The 22,868-nt window shown below is 39.0% G+C and overlaps 3 protein-coding genes and 1 pseudogene across 4 annotated transcripts; all 4 read left to right on the plus strand.

The window, feature by feature from the left end:
• Positions 1–11,742: 11,742 nt before the first annotated feature.
• LOC121772160 (zinc finger CCHC domain-containing protein 10-like) lies at positions 11,743–13,244 on the plus strand. The gene is made up of 2 exons (XM_042169157.1): positions 11,743–11,869; positions 12,262–13,244. Exon 2 carries the CDS (start codon positions 12,279–12,281, stop codon positions 13,068–13,070), a length of 792 nt encoding a protein of 263 aa, XP_042025091.1. The 5' UTR covers positions 11,743–11,869; positions 12,262–12,278; the 3' UTR covers positions 13,071–13,244.
• Positions 13,245–13,935: 691 nt separating this feature from the next.
• LOC121770087 lies at positions 13,936–15,414 on the plus strand (annotated as a pseudogene).
• Positions 15,415–16,825: 1,411 nt separating this feature from the next.
• On the plus strand, positions 16,826–18,659 carry LOC121771156. 2 transcript variants are annotated; one of them, XM_042167941.1, is made up of 2 exons: positions 16,826–16,961; positions 17,163–18,659. In XM_042167941.1, exon 2 carries the CDS (start codon positions 17,219–17,221, stop codon positions 18,110–18,112), a length of 894 nt encoding a protein of 297 aa, XP_042023875.1. In that variant the 5' UTR covers positions 16,826–16,961; positions 17,163–17,218; the 3' UTR covers positions 18,113–18,659. The 2 variants fall into 2 exon arrangements, with proteins under 2 accessions (XP_042023875.1, XP_042023876.1); XM_042167942.1 differs by having other exon boundaries at positions 16,868–16,951.
• Positions 18,660–18,984: 325 nt separating this feature from the next.
• On the plus strand, positions 18,985–20,988 carry LOC121772568 (ubiquitin-conjugating enzyme E2 32-like). The gene is made up of 5 exons (XM_042169714.1): positions 18,985–19,177; positions 19,660–19,791; positions 19,874–19,958; positions 20,160–20,323; positions 20,408–20,988. Exons 1-5 carry the CDS (start codon positions 19,067–19,069, stop codon positions 20,795–20,797), a joined length of 882 nt encoding a protein of 293 aa, XP_042025648.1. The 5' UTR covers positions 18,985–19,066; the 3' UTR covers positions 20,798–20,988.
• The last annotated feature ends 1,880 nt before the right edge of the window (positions 20,989–22,868 follow it).

Here is a 22,868-nt window from a genome sequence, read left to right on the forward strand (position 1 = left end):
ACGCCGATCCTCACGGGCGCCATTGTGCGTCCCGGATCGGCGCCAAACCGGCGTCGGATTTAATTTTTTTTTTATTCGAATTTTAAAAATTCGAATTTAAAAAAAATTAAAAATACTATTTATTTATGAAAATTGTTTTTAATATTTAAAAACAATTTTTACAAATAAATTTATACAAGAAATTCGTAATAGCCCATATATATTTAATGGGCTTGCGAGTTATGAAACCATTCTAGGTTGTCTCTCTTTTATAGAGACATCCTTGAATGTTTTATGTTCCACATTCGATGTGGGACAAAAACCACTCTAGGTAGTCTCTCTTTTATAGAGACATCCTTGAATGTTTTATGTTTCACATTCGATGTGGGACAAAAATCATTCTAGGTTGTCTCTCTTTTATAGAGACATCCTTGAATGTTTTATGTTTCACATTCGATGTGGGACAAAAATCATTCTAGGTTGTCTCTCTTTTATAGAGACATCCTTGAATGTTTTATGTTTCACATTCGATGTGGGACAAAAATCATTCTAGGTTGTCTCTCTTTTATAGAGACATCTTTGAATGTTTTATGTTTCACATTCGATGTGGGACAAAAATCATTCTAGGTTGTCTCTCTTTTATAGAGACATCCTTGAATGTTTTATGTTTCCATATAGAAATATTGTACTTTTTTAATTGTACTTTTTAATTTTTGTACTTTTTTTAAATTATTGTACTTTTTTTTAAAATTAATGTACTTTCTAAATTTTAATAGTATTATTCGAATTTCCCGTATTTGTCTCGTAAATTAAATTCCGTATGTTGATACGAGTGTAAATTAAATTATATAATTGTTATTAGTGATGTGGATAGGTAGTGTGAAGGCTATGTGAGGGCTATTTGATGTCCAGTTGATGTGGCAAGCTGATGTGGCAGGAGAATTGTAGTGCTGATGATGTGGCACTGTGAAGGCTATTTGATGGCTATTTGACGTCCAGTGCTATTGGAGATGCTCTAATATGTCACCATCTATCTCAGTGAATGGCTCCAACATCATCTCCATCCCTTGCGTCGTAGTAGTATTGTTTATGGGTGAGAGCGTTAATGCATTTGTACCACTGCTTGACACTGTCGTGGCATTCGAGCTCGGGGGCTGCTCGGATGCATTCTTGCAAGCTCGGGGGCTGCTCGGATGCATTCTTGCTGTTGCGACCTTTGTTCTTAGCTATCTTGATCATATCTCCCGGAGAGAGAGTGGCTTCACTAATGAACCTATATCTGTATATTGTCCTACTCAAATGAGACTCCCACTAGTTCTTGATGCCACTATAACGAGTGTAATCGAATATGATATTTACTTATCATTTATAATTAAAAAAAAAAAGTGAAGATAGACTCTCAATTGGGTGGGGTCGGATCAAAATGGCTAAAATTGACACTTACTATGGAAATAGGGAGTATATTAAGTAGTTGAAAGCTCATTACATATACTATTATGTTGTACAACAAGACTATCCTAAAGTAGAGTAAACTGGATTAATGAATGTACAACCGTGACATTGTTTTATTCCCTTTTTAAAAAAGATTATCAATAATAATGTTCACATATACCCTATGCTAATGATGAATCATGAATGTACAACCGTCACATTGTTTTATTCCCCATTTTTAAACAGATTATCAATCACAATTTTCTCATTCACCCCACTAATGATAATATGATAGTAACTTCAAACTCCCAAATTATTAATTAGAGGCACTGGCTTTATTAGCAGATAATGGCATGGGGCCATGAGTCCTTTATGTATTTGTTTAATGTTAAATTGAGTCCTATACGTATTTGTTCGAGTTTTCTTCTAAAATTAGTTGGTGATATGTTCATTTGGTTCACAAATATATGAGCATTTTTCTGTATTAGTCTGAAATTTCACAATTTTGTATTGCTACCATTTTATAAATTGCTCAATATTACTACATTGAATTGTTAAGTGTGATCACTGTGTATATGACATATCGAAATTGAATAGGTTTATTTTTAAGAGGATCAATAATGGTCATTTTTTTTAATTTTTTTTCTTCTAATTGGAAAGAAAGAGGATTAATAATGGCTCTCTATCTACCGATGTGGTGATTCGAACTCCTAACTTATTGGTTAGCGGGGAAGCATTCTACCAATTGAGGAGATAAAGTTTATCATCGATTAGGAGTCTCGATTTTCTATTTTGATCTGTGTGTGATTATAAGTCTCAATTGAGTTCATCACGAGCTTTAAGAAATATTGTAATAAAAAAAAGTGAGTAAAAATATAATAAAATGTGAATCTTATTTTTATATGTTAACACGTCAGATTCACAGGAATTGTCAAGCGGGCTAAATCTAAAAAACCATAAAGTTTGTAACTAAGGCCAAAATTTAAATTTGTGGAAGAATCCAATTCGGCCAAAATTAACGATATTAGTGACCAATTACACTTAATATAACATAAACTAAAACATTTCATAAATATAATCCAAGACCTCTTGCTCACAAAAGTACTATATACTCTCTTCGTTTCATAAAAATAAGAATTTTGAGAATGACACAAGTTTTAACGTGAAATTGGAAAAGTATGAAAGAGATTGAAAGAAAAGTGATTATGGTAGTGATAGTAAAAAATGAGGCCCAACTTATTAAAGAGAATAAACTTGCCAAAAATAGGAGATTAATTTTATAGAACACCTAAAATAGATTAAGAATAATATTTTTATGGGATAACAAATGTACTGAATCCTCCTTCCGACTAATCATGCTCGACCAAGTTTGCGGATCCTACTCGACCAAGTTTGCACATTAAGGTCGAAAATCTCCCAGCAAATGACGGGGTTTGAACTCGTGGCCTCAAGAGGTCACTACAGCTCTACGCTACCAACAACGCTACAACCCGTTGATAAGAAGATTTAACTTCTAATAGTACATGGGAGTACTAATATTTGACTCGCAAATTCTAATATTCCTAGGCTTGGCCTGGTTCTTGTCATAGCACTAACTGAATGTGATATGTCAAATATTTTTAAGTGGAAACTGTAAGAAGCTGAGAAAGATCCATTTATTCAAATTTCCTAATGAATGTGGCAAATTAAACAAAACAACATAGAGAGTGGTACTGGTACATAGTCTGCCACTATCAAAAATTCAAATACAGTAATCATTTCTTGGTAAACAACATAGAGAGTGCTACATAGTCTACCACCATCAAAAATTCAAATACAGTAATCATTTCTTGGATGGAATCTTACAGCACTTGTCGGTCCTTTCAGAGCATCATTAACCCCGGTTCGGTTTCAGGCCTCAAGTCTCCTCCACGTCATTATTCCCTCAAATTTGAGTCTCAGGCTCCAACTGCTCTAACCCTACAGGCCACAACCCTGGCCACAACTAATAAATGACACTATTCACAACTTCAACCTATTTTACACGTAAATGCAATACGTTGTACAATTCAAACCGGAAAAATTTATTGTTCAGTCGAAAAAAGAAAATAACAAATCCTAGAAAAAAAAATACAAATCCTAAAAAAAATTATTAATCCCTAAAAAATAAAAATTACAAGTCCTAGAAAATATATTGAAATAATTTAAAGGATAGAAATGGAGAAATTGGTGGAAGAATGTTGAAGAAATGAGTATAAATGGGCAAAAAAATCCAAAAAAAAGAAAAATAAATTTTGGGGGTTTGCGGCCCGTCCCGACACCCTCCAACGCTAGCCCGGGCCGGACCCTGGGAGCGTCCCCAGGCCGCAACTGCGGCCCCGAGACCGGCCCAGGTCGCATTTCCGCCTCGTCTAACCCCGCGCCCGGGCCGGGACTCGCTTTTTGCGGCCCGGCCTGGCGCGTTAATGATGCCCTTACCACCGAAACTCTCATCCATGAGTAACTTTTCTGTTTCATTCATATACCCTACGCTCTGGGAATTCAATTCTAGCATTAACTTTTGTACATATTGTTAAAATTCTTAGGCCATCCCCAACGCTTTTGTACATATTGTTAAAATTCTTAGGCCATCCACAACGCTGTCACTATACCGTCCCTTAAAACACTATTCGTGGGCCCCACTGTACTTTTTTACTCCATCCCTTAACTAAGGGACGGAACATGCAACCCTCCGTCCCTTAAATTACTATTCATTAAATTTCATTTTTTTATTTTTTTCCTACAAATTCAATTAATAAAAAACACACTTCATTACAAATAAAATAACATTACAACATAAAATAAAAATACAACTTAAAATTCAAAAAAATAAAAAAAACACACATAATTAAAATCCTAAAAAAAAAAAATTGACATAATTTAAAATACAATTTTATAGAAAATAAAAAAAACTACTCCGCCGGCGAATCATCCCCCGGAGGAGGCGGTGGAGGTGCAGTGAAGACGTGAGGAGGCGGAATGCCAAGTTGTGCCGCCATAAACGCAATTTCGTTAAGCCAGGCTTGGCATTGGGCGGACGTAAAGCGGGAAGTGTCCGCCATTGTAGCGGTCATGTACATGGCCATAAGGGAGTTAGGGGTCCCCCCGAGCCCGAGACCGAGCATGCCTTGCTTGATTCGGCTCGGCCCCTCCTCCCTCTACCCGCCTTCGCCTCATTTCTCCCTTGCGGCCGACGGCGCCCACGGGAGGACCCCCCGACATCGTCTTCTGGGGTCTCCTCCTCCTGCGAGGCAAACTCTTGTGCCCCGCTGCCCAAACCGCCCTCACCAGACAAGTATTGGCCACTCGCCGTGTGCTTCATGCGCTTCGATGTCGAGCCCGAGCTGGACCGCACACCGCCGGCCCACCTTTCCTCTTCCCATACGAGCTCCCAAACATCGGCATATTTGAATTGTTTGTCGGTGTCTTCGAAGTAGACCCGCAAAGTCGACCTCAGAAAGTCGGCTTTCGTGGCTCCGCTTTGGTACTGTGCCGCTTCATTCTTTTAGATGGTTCAGAATCATTTGACCTCTCTGTCGACTCGGTCAAAGTGAGTGCGGAGCATCTTATATGTGCGGCGGCGGGTCTTTTTCGGCTTAATCTCGTGGTAGGCCTCGGTGACCTTTTCCCAGAAGCACTTTCGGGATTGTTGATTCCCGACGATGGGATCGTATTAGACGCTGATCCAGACGTTGTACACCGCCAGCGTTTCTTTGGGGCCGTACGGATGCCGGCCTAGATCCTTCTCCTCCGCGTCCGCCTCCGTCCTGGAGCCTCCCCCGCCTCGGCCTCCTCCCCCACCTCGGCGTTCTTCCGGAGTGGGTTGAACCGGTTAATCCTCCCGAATCTGGGATAATCCCTGCGAATACCGCGGGGCGGGGGGACGGACGTATGGATCAACATCAAAATTGGGTGATTGGTACCCCCAGCGTCGACGAACCGGAGCCACCCAATGTGTTGTACATGCTCCCCAGTCGCCGAACGCGCCGGAGCCGCCACCTCCGGAGTTTCCGTCGCCGGACATTTTGTGATGAGATGTTAGATGAAAATTGGAGAGGAAATGAAGATGAATTGGGAAGAATAGATGTGTAGTTGTGTGTGAAATGAGGATGAAATAGGAATATTTATAGAGTAAAAAATTTAAAAAAAATTTAAAAAGGAAAAACGACTCTATTAACGAAATATTACCGTTTAATATTTATTTATTTATTTATTATTTATTTAATCCGATTTTTTTTAAAAAATGAATTATTGCATCAGCGTGACGATGCCCACTTGCCGGACGGCGAGTGGGCGTCACACATGGCCTGGGAGCGCGCCACGTCGCCTCGGCGCGTGCCGAGCCGTCCCGCGTTTCGTCGCGGCGGGACGGGTTGCGTGACGGGCTGGTGATGGGACGAGACGCTGCAACGTATCCCGCCCCGGTTCCGTCACTGCGGAATGAAACACGGGCCACCCGCTTGACGCGTTGCTGGTGGCCTTAATATCTTGTTCCACATCGACTTGGTAACGATCCTAATTCACCTATAAACGTATGGATAACCCTCCCCCTTATAAGGCCTTTTAAGGGTTGAGTGGCTCATTTCTAATACATATTCTTGTCCTTATGATTAAACAAATTCACCACGATATAAAATCGAAATAACGTCTTGAAACTACTAACAAACGACAAAATTCAGACAAACGCTAACATCACCCAATAATAGTATACTGTATTACATATCGATCATGTAGATAGATCCAAAATATTACTCTTTTTGTCCCGCTGCAACTGATCAACTTATGCTTTCTACCATGGGATTTTAAAAAGTGATATTTATTAAGTTTAATGAAGAGAATATAAGATAAAAGTGAAAAAATGTAAGAGAGAATACATTTTTTTTATTATTAAAAGGGAAATCAATCATTTAAATTGCGACAATCCAAAATAAATTAAAAGGTTGATCATATAATATGAGATAGAGAAAATATCAAACTATATAAAAATAGTAAAACCATCAATGTAATCCTAAATATTTGAACATTCTTAATCTTCAAAAGAAACAATAAAAACGTTGATAATCTTCTATTACAAATACAAGGTTCTTTTTTATTTTCATGGATATATTCTAAAAAGAAATTAGGATGTAACAAGAGTGTCCATTATAGGAGCGGCGCGCAGGCCGCCCACTTCCCGCCGCCGCGCCTTGCTATAGTGTGGAGGTCCGAGGCGGACGAAATTTCCGGGGCGGAAGGTCCTCCGGCGTTTTTTGTGCGAGGACGCGCCTGTGCCCTTTTGCCGCGCCGATAGTGCACAGGCGATTGGCGCGCCGGCCGCCCCCTTCCAAATTTTTTTTCCGAAAATTATACCTATCAATACCACTCATCCACCCCCCATTTTACACCCTTTTCACACACTATTCATTCATTCACTATCTACACTTTCACTCTCTAAAAATGCACGGTGGACATGACGACTCACACAGCTCGGACGAATCGAGATATGGCGGCAATCCTTCCCAGCCGTCGGGATATGGCGGCTATCCTTCTCAGCCGTCGGGATATGGCGGCAATCCTCTATCCGACGAGCCAGAGAGGCTGGAATTTCCTCCCGCCGATCATCGGCCGCGTCTGGATCGCGCACCCCGCAGCCCGCCCCAGCACCGCCGCACAGGGTCCCTGGTTCCCGCGAGGTCTTGATGGAGAACCTAGATATGCAGTTGATGCAACAACTGCAGGACGTCTACAGCAAATACGAGGCCGCAACCGACCCGTTCATCAAGGATATATACTTGAAACTCATAAGTCGGATCCAACGCCGTCTAGGCTTGGCTGATGAGGCTCCTGGGGCAGGGGAGGCCGGTGGCAGCGAGGGAGACGAAGAAGAAGAGGAGGATTCCGACTCCGCCACCGATTAGACGGTGGCGGCGTTTTTATTTGTATTTTGTTTTAAATGTTCGTTGTATAATTTTACCGTTTCCAATACAACGAATATTCGGTCTCAATTACCTCATTTTCTAATTATTTAAATTCCGATGATTTTAACTATAATTGATTGAAACTAAAGGACAAAATTAAAATGAAAATTGGTTATAAAATTTCAGGGCTTTGGAAGTGTCCGCCTATAATGGAGGAAACCTTTTTTTTGGGCGCGGACAAAAAAACTGAGGCTGTGGACAAAAAAGGGGTGGAGCTATTGGGGACGTCCGCCTTATAGTGGACACTCTGAGTCACACTATATTGTGACATAAGTGGACCTAGTTATGTGACGTATGAGGTCAATTGTGAATATAGAGTATATCATAATTTTGTTTCACACTTGATTAATGAAATGTGGAACATATATGTCGTTTTAACACTTTTGAAGCTTGATAAATGTGTCGAAGTGTATGCCCGGCCATATTCCGTTATGTTTTGGTGCCACGTTACCACTGAACATGCAACACATGGATAGAAATGATGCATGTCTAAAACAAATTTCATAAGCTTTATGATAGAAACACATTAATATGATTATTAGTTACTCTTTTACTAATTCATCGGCCAACCCAACATGGGCTAGTATGAATTTATAGTAGTAGTATTTTAAAATGATTTTTTATGATTAAAATCACGTTTTTATTAAAAACTGACTTTAAAATAATAAAAGGAAGAAGAATATAGTATTCCCTCGTTTCCTCATAGTTGAGGCGAAAATTTTCGGCACGAAATTTAAAGAAAATAGATAAATGTAGAGAGGGGAAAAAATAGAGAATAAAGTAAAAAGTAAATAAAGTAAAAGAGAGTAAAGTAAGAGAATACTATATATGAAAATGACTCAACTATAAGGGAACTTTTCGAAATAAAAAATGACTCAATTATAAATGAATAGAAGCTTTAGAAGCCTTATATATGTAAAAATTATTAACTCAGGTACTTCTACTGTACGTATTCAGAATTTTAGTAAAGAGGGGTGAAAATAAGTGTACTACTGTATCAACTTGGAGCTTCAAAATTTGAACGATTATTTTTCTATCAATAAAGATCTTTATATTTTTTAATTAAAACACTTCATCGTATTAGTTTCTATTGTTACTATTTAGATGACTCTGCCTCTTGAAATTGACGTTCTTATATTTATGGATTAAGAAGATTTAAAAAGAATTGCATATTTAATTCAAGAGTATAATGGAGTGAATGACATACGACTAGTCCATTCTTAATAAAAATGGTCAAGGATCAATCTCTGCCTTATTGGGCCAACTGTCCGATCTTCCGAGGTGTCTACAAATCAACACAAGGAATAGTTACTAAATATACCGATGGTACCCTTATCAAATAACCAAAAAAAATCTGCATATTCTAATACATCTGAATAAACATCTTTAATTTTTTTATATAAAAAAAAAGACATGCATCTCGAATAAATGGATTGAGTGCAATGTAAAACAATTTATACAAATAGATTCAATATGTGCACCAGATATGATTATTCAAATTATGGCCCATAAAAGAGCCCATTGACTGAAAACAAGCCGACGAGGCCCAAATTCCTGAAGTCATATTTATATTCATGAATCGCAAAATTAGGGTTTCAGAACTTAGCTTATCATCTCGCTCCTCTCACATCCGCCGCTCTACTCTAGGTAAGCCGCCGCTTCTCTCCATATAAATTTATTATATATACGCATGATATATTCCGGAATTTATTTTTCTGAATTCGTTTTAGTTTTGGTGAGAGAAGTGATCATCAATGGCGAAATCGAAGAATCACACCGCGCACAACCAGTCGCACAAGGCTCACCGGAATGGAATCAAGAAGCCGAAGCGTCAGCGTAACAGCTCCACCAAAGGGGTAAGGATCCCGATCTCGTTGTCGTCGCCCTAATTTGATGGCGAATTTGTTTAATTTTTTGTGTTGATGCAGATGGACCCGAAGTTCCTGAGGAACCAGAGGTATGCGAGGAAGCACAACAAGCAGGTCGGCGATGCTGCTTCTGAGGAGTAGATTTTTATTCACCGATTTCAGCTAAAATATTATGTTTTGTTTTGAGATTCTTCAATGGTTTTTGTTTGGATTATGAGCTGAATTTCAATTTGTTTTTATTTACGACTCTCTTGCTATGTGCTACTCATTCAGTTGCAAAACGGTTGTTACATGATTCGATAATTTCTAGTTTAATCTATCAAAGCAGGCCTGATTACTGGAATCTTAATGGTGATTGGTTTTCTACTGTCGATCTTGATCGTGTTGCAAATTTGTCCAATCTTTTGGGTGGAATTTGTAATCGTAGTTTTAATTGATGAATCAAATCCAGTAAAATCTGTTAAATTATGTTTCATTTCATTCGACTTTTTGTAGTTTCTCTAAACTTCATCTTTGATCATCATACATAAATTTACGTGCTCAAAATGGAATTGGCTTAGTGAGTGTTTGTAGCCTATGAAATGAACACCGAAACTCAATTAGGTAAAATTTTTTCATGAATAATTATGATTGTACGTTAATGGTCATTATATAAAATCTTGTGTATATTATTGTAAGTATAAAAGCAATCGTTAGTCGTTCACACATCTTGAAAAGATCATAAAAAACAAAATGGATAACAAGTGCAAATGCTAAATGGTAGTAATAAAGACTGGCAAGACTGATGGATGATACACCCGATTTCAACAACATGCTCCTAATCGCTAATTTATATCCTTAATCACCCGTAAATCTTTGATAGTAACACTTAATTTCTAGCTCTTGTATTCCTATTATTTCGGTTAACTGTTTAGGTCTAGAAGATATTTATATGTAATTCTCACACTTGTGTATTCCATTTGGCTTATGAATTGCCATGAAGATTTAGCCAACAACCCTACAACTTTTTCCATTACAATTTGGTCATTTGGTGTGTAACTTAAACCTTTTTTAGAAAAAAAATGGTTGAAAGGAAAACGTTTTATCAATTGAGTTATGCTTCATTCGTCTGTAACTTAAAACTCGTATGTTCTCATTATTTGTATACTGCAATTCTTAATTATGATCAAACAATGTTCAATCTTCATTTGTAATACTTACGCCCACAAAAGTAAAAAACAAAATCAATACGTTGCATTGTTTGAAGAAAATATTATAGAATTAATAAATTGAAACACGTAAATTACTCTATCGAGAGCCATGTTTTGTTATTTCGGTCCGTCCCATAATAAGAACCATGTTTTGTCATTTCATTTCGTCCTACAATAAGAATCCTATTTCACTTTTATCATAAATGGTAATTATGTCCAACATTCCACCAACTTATTCTATTCAGGCCTTCACATTTTATTATAAAACATATTTTCCACTAACTTATTCAACTCACTTTTCTTTACATTTCTTAAAACTTGTGCCATAACCAAATAAGACTCTTATTGCGGGACTGAGGGAGTATATAAAATTGAGATGTACAACAATTTTTTTAAGCAAATCGCAACATACAATATCTCGAAGTAGGGTGAAAGCTGGAGTTTCTGGTTCATAATTACAGTAAAATTTCCAATTTTCATTTAATTGCTTTAATAAAATAAAACTTAAATTACGTTTAGAGCATCAGCAATGGGGCGCCCTAAGGCGCGCCCTATATGTTTTACTATTATTTAGTTAATTAATTTTAATGTTTTCAAATATATAATGCAAACTAATTAAAAAACACAACGAGTAGCTAAAACCGGGGAAGACTGCATTGATTAACAAAAGTTACACGATTCAAGTTGGCTAATCTACGCAATTCCCAACTCCCGGCGTAGCTCATCGATCAACTCCCGGCGGCGGGTCGGTTTGGAGACGGCTCCATGTCAGACAAACCATACGATTCCGTACTGAATTCGGGATCGTACTGCGTGTTGGCGTCGAACAGCCGATATTCGCCGGGTTCTGTACCCGGCCAACGCGCATCACCACTAAACACCAGATTATTGGGACTTGAATCCATTTCGTAGTAATGAAAATGTGAGTTTCGAGAGTGGAATCGTGAAATGAAATGTTACAAATGAAGCCAGGGTAGGGGGTATTTATACAAATTTTTCGAATTTAGCATTTAAAAAAAATAAAAAAACGCGCGACATCGTCTGCGGAGCCCACAATGGTGCCCGATGGCGCGGACGATAGGCCATCGTCCGAGTTTCTTCCGCGCCCGAAGCTTAGGGCATGGGCGTAGGGCGTGCCATCGGGCGGGCACCCACAATGGAGCCATCGGGCGCGCCCGAGGACGATGGCACGCACCGGGCGTGCCATCGGGGCACCCCATTGTGGGTGCTATTATAGGATCGGAGATTAATTTTAAAAGATAAGGTCACGGGTCCCGATTAGAAATACTAAAAAGAGGAGGGTGCTAACAATATTTTACCAAAGTGTAGGCCGCGGAGTGCAATAAATTAAGACACTTTAGAAACGAATTTGTCAAGGAAGGGTTTCAAATTGGCTACCTCTCTTCATAAATCAGAATAGTAAAAGGTATGAACTTGCTCTAGATTTCCCGTATCTGTTACTGTAATTGATTATTGATTCTGTTAGTTTCTTGTATAATCTTGTTTATGGGAGACGATGTAGGTTTTGTTCTGTTTGATTTGTTATAATTCCAGACATCCAATTCCGATACTGATACTGTTGCGTTTTTCGCGGAGGATAGATCTTTTGATTTTTTTTCTTAGAATTGGGGAATTTATCCTGAGAGATATAGAGTTTAGCTACTGATGTGGTTTCGATTTTTATGAGTTGTAGGTTTTGTTTATCTTGTTCAATTTCATTTTTAAATTGTGTATTCCTTTTGGCACAATATTTGGGGAAATTGGTTAATGATGTTGGAAATTTGAAATGCTCGAGCTCCGATTGAAATGGTGGTGAAGGTTTTGGCTGTTTGGCAATGTCGAGCAATAAAGATGATGGTGCAGCGGAGAGAATCAAGGCAGCTGCTCTATCAGCTGCGAAGGGGCTGAGCCGTGCCCAGGCGGAGCGGGCTGCCACTGCGGCTGCACGGAATGTGAATGCATATGGGCAGAAGGAAGAGGGTCCGAGTAGATGGCAAGAGAGGAAAGAAGCCAAGAGGCAAATGTATTTGATGAGTACCGAGAAACAAGTGAGATTGGGTGAAAGGAAGGATCTCAAGAGCTCCACTTCATCGGTTGCTTCAGCTTCGCAATGCCAGAAGTGCTACCAGATGGGGCATTGGACGTATGAATGCAAGAACGAGAGGGTTTACATTTCAAGACCTTCACGCACGCAGCAGCTGAAGAACCCGAAGCTGAGAATGAAGGTCTCCATCTCTTACGACTTGGATAACCCGGATGTTCCCGTGGAGGATAAGGGTGAAAAGCGGGTGAAGAAGAGCAAAAGGAAGCATAAGTCTGATAAGGAGTCTGATAATGACAGTGAGGCCTCAGTTTTTGAATCTGACAGTGGTGCCTCTTCAGTGACGGGTTCGGATGAGTCTTCAGGGGACAGTGAGTCCAGTGATAGTTCCTCGACTGATTCTGAAGAGGAGAGGAGGGGGAGGAGGAAGAGCAAGAAGAAAAAGAAGCAGCAGAGGAAGAGAAGGCATCGGAGTTACAGCTCTTCATCGGAGTCCTCAGAATCTGATTCTGGTTCGGACTCTGAATCTGAGGATAGGTGTAGTCGAAGGAAGGGTAAGAGCAGGAGGCATGGCAAAAGGCACTGAGTGGTATAATCTCCTATATTATTATCCATCCTTATCCTTTTAACCCTTTAGTTTGTTTGTCTTGTTAATCTTGATGTAATAAACCCTTTAGATTTAAGTGTTTCATTCTGTTTGTTTTCAAGTGAAAGTTGTGGACTTTTCTCTACTGAGATGAAGTGAACTATTGTTTTGATACTCTCCTCTTCTTCTATTAGGAATTAGGCTTCTTTGCGTTGAGCCATGTTTGAGCTACTGCTTTTTTGTTGTTCATGTTGTTTCGTAATGGAGAAGGAGATCGATGTATGATTTGTTTGACAATTGAGAAGGCTCTCTATGTATGATGATATGAATATTTCCATGGAGGTCAGCTTAATGGCTATGTTACAGTTAGTTAACTGGTATTATGAATGTATGGAATCGCTCATCTTTATATATCGTGAGCTTCCTAATTGCTCATGTTTTTATGTTACTGGTACGGCTATCCAAACGGATACCGGGTCTTGACGATCCAGCCCGAATCCATCAGGCATTTGAGGCATGCTATTGAGCTAATCCTCACTCCACTTTTAACTGTGACATGCTATACCTCATGAAATTATGTATTGCATCCGATTTTAATCTGAGTATTGACACATAGATATGGTGCCTAACTGCCTATGCAAACTTATAATCAAAATCAATTTTTGTTATCTTGAACTGCAGATAAATCTGAGTAAAATAATTTTGTTTGTTTGATTTGTTTGTTTTAGTGTCTTTATGCCTTTGTGGTAAGACACTCGATGTCCACATCCAACAAAGCAACAAATAAAGATTGATGGAGTAGTTTTATCCAAGAACCAAAAAAGCCTTTTGTACAATGGCATAATAGGCAGAAAATAAAAGGCACATAGTTTCACTTTTATATAAAGCAGGACAAATTTCTCCGGTCATCACTCACTACACCTCAAATAATGGAGTCAACACCATCATCTCTCAACCACCGCCACCTCCTCTTTTTCTTCTTCTTCCTCAGCATCATCGCCGTCCTCCGCCTCTCCGCCGCCGCATCACCCTTCCCCACCAAATCAGGCTACTTGACAGTCAACTCCACAACCGGCTCAGCCATCTTCTACACATTCTATGAAGCCACCAACACCACCTCAAACCCCCAAACTCCAATAGTAATCTGGCTGCAAGGCGGGCCGGGCTGCTCATCGATGCTAGCCAACTTCTACGAGCTCGGGCCGTGGTTAGTGAAGCCAGACCTCTCACTCGGGCCTAATCCAGGCACTTGGAACAGAATCTTCGGGTTGCTGTTTCTTGATAATCCCATAGGCTCTGGCTTCAGTATTGCTGCATCACCTCAAGAAATCCCTCGAAACCAGTTAGGTGTGGCTGAGCATCTCTTTATAGCAATCAAGAAGTTCATTGCTTTGGATGCAAATTTCAAAAGCAGGCCAATTTACATAACTGGTGAGAGCTATGCTGGCAAATATGTGCCTGCAATTGGATACCACATTTTGAAGAAGGAAAGTGGAGTGAATTTGGCTGGTGTTGCTATTGGGAATGGCTTGACTCATCCTGAGGTGCAAGTGTCGACTCATGCTGTGAATGCATACAATCTGGGGTTGATAAATGACAAGCAGAAGGCTCTTTTGGAGGGGATTCAATCTAAGGCTGTTGGCTATGTGAGATAAGGGCGTTGGGGGGAAGCAACCGATGCAAGAACCAAAGTGCTCAACACACTACAAAACATGACTGGATTGGCCACGTTGTATGATTTCACAAGGCAGATTCCTTACCAGGATGACATTGTAGCTGAGTTCTTGAGCAATCCCGAGGCGAAGAGGGCTCTCGGGGCGAATGAGTCCACTGTGTTTGAGGTGTGCAGCGATGTCGTGGGGGAAGTTTTGAATGATGATGTGATGAGGAGTGTTAGGTATATGGTGGAGTTCTTGGTGAAGAAGACGAGGGTGTTGCTGTATCAGGGGCAGTGTGATTTGAGAGACGGTGTGGTTTCTACCGTGGCGTGGATGAAGGGGATGGAGTGGGAGGGGATTGGTGAGTTCTTGGATGCGGAGAGGGAGGTGTGGAGGGTGGATGGGAAGCTTGCTGGCTATGTGCAGAGATGGAAGAGGCTTAGCCATGTTGTGGTGATGAATGCTGGGCACCTTGTGCCTACTGATCAGCCTATTAACTCTCAAGTTATGATTGAAGATTGGGTTTTGGAGAAGGGACTGTTTGCTGCTCTAGAAACTGAAACACAAGTCAAATAGTTTTGGGATGAGTTTCATTCAACATATGATGATTTTGCTGTCTGCTTTGTAACAGTATGTAGTTTTGATGTTATATCAGTCATGGGAAATAAGAAGGCAATGTTGGTTAACTTAAACACTTATTTATTCATTGCAAGATTGCTTTTTTTTACATGAAAAAGATTTCAAGAGGTATTGGATATTGGGGAAGGATCCTCTGCAGTGATGAAAATCACAGCACCCACATGCTGTGTGCCAAAGCGCAGATGTTTATGTATTAAACGGCAACAAACATTTTATATACTATTCTTTTAATTCATTAGATTCACTACTAAGTATTTAATTCCTCGCCGTCCATGCAAATTTATTCTTTAATTCATAGATATACATTTTGATTTTACATGCATAAAGATAAAGATGCGTACTGTATAATTCATAGGATTTCCTTTGTTATATTTTCCTCCGTATATTAAAATGTTTTTGCTAATCTTTTTAGTTAGTTATTTTATTAATTAAATTTATAGATTTTATTATTAAAAATATTACTACTACTACAAGAAAAAAAGTGTGTTGTTTCGTTAATATTTTTATTCTTTTTTATGGAATAATTTATTTTATTTAGTAAAAACACCTTAAATTCGGTGATTTGGCTAGTCATTTTAATTATAACTCATTTTTTATAGTTGAATATAAAGTGTTTTTACTACATAAAAAATAATAATATTAAAGAAAAGAAGTAAATTTTTATTAAACAGCACACACTTTTTTTCTTTTAATATTTTCTATAGAATATATGTTATATTTTTAATAATAAAATTCATAAATTTATATTGTTAAAGTAATTAACTCATTACTAAAAGGACTGGCAAAGAAACAATTAGAAATCCTAATAAAGAATAAAATGATTTAAAGCATCTTTAAAGTATACTATATAAATAACATGTAATGGATTAATGAATAAAGCTGTGTGGAAGGTGGGGTTTGATAGAAATCCATGGGTTTCATCCTAAAACCAATTGGTGATAAGAGGAGAGGCCCATGAGACTTATATAGTGGATTAAACTCACTTATATAGTGGATTAAGCTCTTTGTGTACACCGATTTGAGATATTATTATATTCATTTTTATGTTTCAATTGCCAACACCCTCCCTCAAACCCTTCAAGGTGAATCTTGGAGGGGTTGGACTTTTTTTTTTTTTTTATGATCGATTGGACAATCGGCCCAATTTTTTTCGATCGGTTGGACCACAAGCCCAAATTTTCAGCCCAGTTATACTGCTAGGTCAATCATTTTTTTTCAGTTTTAGCCCAGATATACTGCTGGGTCAGTTAAATATGACTCACAGTCGGCGACCCGCTCTGATACCATGATAGAAATCCATGGTTTCATCCATTGGTGATAAGAGGATAGGCTCATGAGACTTATATAGTGGATTAAGCTCACTTATATAGTGGATTAAGCTCTTTGTGTACATCGATGTGAGATATTATTATATTTATTTTTATGTTTCAATTGCCAACATGATTAAATGAACAGTATATCACATGTGAGTGCGTTTAATGAACAAAACTCTGCGTTTTTGGCACTGCATAGGATCCTTCCCCAGAAGGTGGCCATGTTAGTGAAACCAGATTCATTGCAAGATTGCTTTTTTACATAAGAAAGGTTTAAATAGGTATTCATTGCATTTTTACATACTCAATTATCGCTGCTTTCTCAATTATCTTCATTTATTTCTCTGATGCTTGGTTTTAGTTGCTATTCATACATAATACCTTGTTTTATAGAGAGGGAAATCTATGTGAGTTTAGCAGCAGAGTCATATGTTACTTTTGAAAGGAAGCTCATAACCTGTTTGATGAAATGCCCAACTCAGGTTTTCAGTCTTGTAAACTCAATGCTTGAAGTGGAGTAGCCTTTTGCGAGACACTAATGGCCAGCAAAATGCTGCATAGTTTTCTAGCAAAGACTAAACATCTGCACGCAAGAAACAACGTGATTATCACGACTACTCGATCAAATCATCATTCCGCATTAGAAGAAGATGTTCCCGCTAGAGAATGGTGCGAAGCGGCTTTTTTGAAGATGAAGAAATGGAGCCAATCATTGAAAGAGCTAGACTTGATCGGTGGGAGGCTCGTGAACATCAACAATCATTCAAGAGTCTTCGACGCGAAGCTGGAGAAGAAAATGCACATTTTCAAGTCCATCGGTAGGGAGCTCATTCTGCTTCCATCGATGCAGGAAACACTGAGGAGCAACTCAAGGAATTCATCGGCTGATCAACGGTGCAAAGAGCTGGACTACTTCTGCGGACCCCACGAGAGGGAGGCGCTGACAGTGAGCTCGTTGACAAAGGTGGCGGACATGCTGAGCATCTCGGCTCAGCAGAGGAAGGCGGTGAGGAAGAACATCGGCCCACGGGTGACACAGCACAAGATATGGACGGGTGCACTCTCTCGGATACTCAAAGGATTGAAATCAGAGGTCGAGCTTCTCAATCTACGAGGAACAACGAGCAAGGAGATAATGCTGTCTCAGCAGATTCTTGCTGGCTGTCTCAAGATCCTTGAATCAGCAATGTCTTATGATGTTGAGTCTAGTTCGTGGATGCGCCTCCCACCCACAAAAGGGGCGAACGCGACAGATTCTCCCAAATGGGGAGATGCTCTCGAGATGTGCACTGATCTGGTCAGCTGCCTGAGTGATGAAAGTGAGCTAGCTTTCCATGTCTCGAAGCTTGAGTTGATGAAGGAAGGCCTTTTCCAGCTACGAGACGTGTTCACACTCTTGATGAAGGAAGGCATTTGGTGCAGAAGAGGCTGACAAAGACGTTAGGCCATTCATCGAAATGCTTGTTCACACTCTTGATGCACTATCTGTATGGCACGGTTGTGGACGTCGAGATGAAGGTTCAAGGAGGGGTGCATGTCGTTGGGATCGGGCAGAAGGTGTGCTTGTACGCGGGGAGGATCTTGACTGTGGACGAGGAGGAGGTGGTGAGGAGCGGGGTGAAGCAGCTCGACGTGGCCATGGGGTTGTTCAAGTTCGTGTGGGAGAGTGCGGGGGAGAAGGGGGATTTGGAGGTTCAGGGCCATTTATGGTGCGTTGGAGCTCGGAATAGGTTGTTTACATATAGAGGAAATGTATATTTGGTGCATGCTATAAATCTTTGATATGTTGTTATGTTTTGATTGGAGTCTAGTTATCAAGAATTTGGATTTGGTAGCAACCCAGCCAAGCAATAAACTTTATTTTCTAGTTCTCTATGGGAGGATCACTTCTATGTAGGTTTGTTTATTCGATCATAATTTGGAGTCGTCGATCATGGAACCAGAGCTGGACCATTTAGGATTCAGTCCTGAAAAAAATATTCAGTTATCAAGTAATCAACAAGTGATCGATTGAATTATTGGCCATATATGAGTTTATCAAATTCCTTTCAATATCAAAATTGAGTTATTTATGGAGTACTTTAAAAAAATTAAATAAATTAAAAAAAGGGAAAAAAAAGAAGAGAATGAGATGTTAACTGAAAAAACAAGGTACCAACCGCGTTTTTAGTGGAAACTGTACAACACTTAAATGTAGACAATGATCAATTAATTAGCCTATCATATGCTAACACGTACGCATATCCACGACAGATGACGTGTCGCCCTTCTCTATCTTGGGTCCTCAAATAACTTTATCCATCACAGAGAATTTGAATCAAAATTGAACTTGGCTGTTTCCGTCTTCGGCAAGGGGATTTTGGTGCCGTGAAAGTCAATCGGAGAAATGACGGAAGATAAGTACAATCTGAAGAATCCGGCGGTGAAGAGGATTCTGCAGGAGGTCAAAGAGATGCAATCCAATCCTTCTGATGATTTTATGAGCCTGCCTCTCGAGGTTTTGATTGATTATTTTGCGATTCGATATCCAATTTGTGATTGTTGTTAATTTTTTGTTTCGATTGTTTGTTTGTTCACGTTATTTTTAGATCGGCTGGATCCGACTGATTTCATACTTTAATTTGCGTAGGGTTGGTTGACTGTTGGTAAAAAAAATCATTGTTTTCTTCATTAATTGGCTTATGAGTTGGTATTTTATTTTTTGATTATGGTGGTGGGATGTTGTAGCTGCTGAATTTGTACCAATTTCCTTTTTTGATTTTTTTTCGCCTTTTGCTTTTCATTGGCAAATTTGAATCTTCCACGGCGGATCTCAATCATTTTGTTTTTAGATTGCATAGCTGATTCTATAGATATTTAAAATATTTAACTATACACTTTCATGATTTAGGAATCATTTGTTCAAATGTTTCGATGAATTTATCTTGCCATATTCTCTGTCTAGATTTAAGCTGATTTTATATTGATGTGTGCTTGTAGGAAAATATATTTGAATGGCAGTTTGCGATTAGGGGTCCGGCAGATTCGGAGTTTGAGGGAGGAATATATCATGGAAGAATTCAGCTGCCTGCTGAATATCCTCTGAAGCCACCTTCATTCATGCTGCTGACGGTATTGTACTGATCATCATCTGCTGTATTTGTGTTGTGTTTGTTGCAACTGATCTCTGATACGTGTATGATTCACATTACAGCCGAACGGTCGGTTTGAGACCCAAACCAAGATATGCTTGAGCATTTCAAATCATCACCCTGAACACTGGCAACCTTCTTGGAGCGGTAAGTTTCATCCCGGATAGGGTAAAATAGGACATGAGATGTTATTTAATGAGGTTCACAAAATTGAGGAAAAAATAACTTTAAGTTCTCATCTTGTCATTTGACTGAGAAGTTATTTAATGAGGTTCACAAAATTGAGTTATGCTTCCTTGGTGTACAATTAGATGGGTTATGACAGTCTCGTGTGGGATGAATTTGCAGTTCGAACTGCTTTGGTGGCAATGATTGCATTCATGCCTACTAGCCCGAACGGTGCACTAGGATCATTGGATTACACAAAAGAGGAGAGGCGAGCTCTCGCAATCAAATCTCGTAATGCAGCTCCAAAATTTGGATCTGCCGAGCGCCAAAGTTTGATTAATGAGGTCCGTGACATTGTACTTTCTGTATTGGCACATTTATTGATTTCATATAATTTGTAATCTTAAACTGATGAACTCCTTGCGTAGATTCATGAATACATGCTTAGCAAAGCATTGCCCGTGCCCAAAGACACGTTAGTCAAGACTGGCAATGAAGAGAATGAGGGTCAGCAAACTCCTAACCAAGACACCAAGGGTGCTACTGAAACCGAAACTCAACCAGCTGAAGTTGATGAGATAGTTCAAGAACCTAATGGGGTTCCTTCAAATGTGCACGTTGCTGCTGAGGCATCAAACTCAGTTCCTGCAAACGAGCAGCAGCTGTTGCAGAAATCAGAGACGAGAGTCCCCAAGCAGGCCGATGATCGCCTACTCACATGGGCAGCGCTGGGGCTTACAATAGCTATAGTTGCCCTTTTGTTGAAGAAGTTCATGAAAGCTGATGGGCATGGTGCTGTGTTTTTGAATCATTCGTAGATATATCCAGGCAAAATGTGCTTTCTACTAGATATGGTTGGTCCTGTATTTGCAAAAGGGGCAGAATTTCCTTCATGGCTAATGAGGATAATCTGTAATCAAGTACTAGTTTTATTGGCCTTTTCTTGGGTATGTGTTTTTCTAATATTGTGGATTTTGTATAGAAATAAAGAATTATTCCCGTTGTTTCAGTAGATGGTTTGAAAAGTTTTAAATATGAAAGAAAATTGGTGAGTGGTTTGAGCGCAACGCCATATAGATTTGAAAAGCTTTAAATAGTACTCCCTCCGTTCCACAAAAGTATGTATTATTTTCTTTTTAGTCCGTTTTTTAGTCCGTCTCACAAGAATAGACATTTTCTAATTTTGGAAACTTTTTTCATTTCAATGAGGTGGGATCCATTCTCCACTAATAATACTTTAATTATTTTTTCTCTCTATCTCTCTCATATTTTTCCAATTTTGCATTAAAACTCGTGCTGAACGCAAAGTGCATATTCTTTGGGGACCGGGGGGACTAGATAGATATATACGTTTAGAGCCGGTTTTGTAGGACGGAATTTAGGATTAAGCTTTTTATCCGCACATTTCCATTATTTTGTACGGGATAAGAATAACCCATCGGCCCGAAATATTTCATTGCCTGATACTTGTCGAGATCGGGTATAATTGATATCCATTTTCCTAGCCCTACCGGTGGTATTGTTGTGCTGGGTGTTGTTCGGTCAGTTCAATTTCCATTGTTTTGTAGATGGGATAAGCCTAACCATAAGACTGGATAATTTTCTAGGCTCGATACCCAAGACATCCTAAATTACATTGCCCGATATCTATCGGGATCAGGTATACTCGATACTCGATATCCATTTCCCAGCCCGACCTGTGGTAGTGCCCCGCTCGGCGTCCTTCGGTTAGTCAGCCATGCACAATTCAATTGGGGGTGATGAACTAATGATGGGTGGCATGCTAGGATCTGAGCCTCCTCGACTTGATTTTTTTTAAATTAACTCCTATATAAGGGAGGAAATTACAAATAAACTCCTATACTATAGATAGGAGGAAATTATTAGTGTTGTCAAGAGGGCTCGAACTCGGCACCTCATGCAATAATGTCTAAGCTCCTTGCCGCTAGGACAAAGCCTCCTCGACATGATTCAATTAGGATGTTGAGTTCATTTCTGGATTGTGTCGATTTGGGGTGATGATGCCGCCCTGCTAGGCTTTGAGCCTCCTCGATTTAGATTGGACTTCGCATTAGTTTCTAAACTTTAGTGGAATGTTATTGTGTTTATTTCTGAATATTATGAGTTAGTGGAATGTAAAGTTCAATACTTAAAAATAATAGTACAAAATATAAATGAAATAATACAATTAATAAGGGCGGACCAAACTAAACCACATAATTGAAGATGGAGGGAGTATTATTCTAGACTCTAGTATTGCTTTAATTCATATACTAACATTTACAAGTTGGAAAAAAGCCCATTAAAATAAGTTTGCCAAAAATTCATAAACTTTGATCAAATTCGTTTCGGCCTTGCATTTCTTAATATAGTCAATTATATCATAACTTTAACGTTTCTCAATCGTCCCATTAATTTGAATTTGGAGTGGAAGCCAAAATCTATGGACTTTATGCAAATTTGTATCCCACACACAAAAAGCATGAATTTTAGTTGGAAAATTAAGGTTAGTCGGGTTTCCAAATCTAATGAACACAATTTTCCTCAAATCCAATAAACAAGATAACTACTCCATATAACATATCAAAATTATGATAGTACTTCGTAATTGACTAGGAGTGTATTTGAAAGTTGGAAATAGACTAGATTTGACCAAACTTCTTGATATTTTCTGCAATTTCCCAAAAAAAAATATATAATACAAACCCCTTTTCTATTACTATTCTAACCTGAAATCTTGTACCTATGTTTCTGAAAATCAAATGAGCGGTTCGATTATCTAATCTCTAGTCTGGAAAAAACAAAATCTGTAATAAAAAAAATCTGCAAATGAACCACTAGTATTCAAACAAAATCTATAATAAAAAATCTGTAATAATTTGCAAAGTT

This window comes from Salvia splendens, chromosome 16, assembly GCF_004379255.2.
Source record: "Salvia splendens isolate huo1 chromosome 16, SspV2, whole genome shotgun sequence".
NCBI lineage: Eukaryota > Viridiplantae > Streptophyta > Magnoliopsida > Lamiales > Lamiaceae > Salvia > Salvia splendens.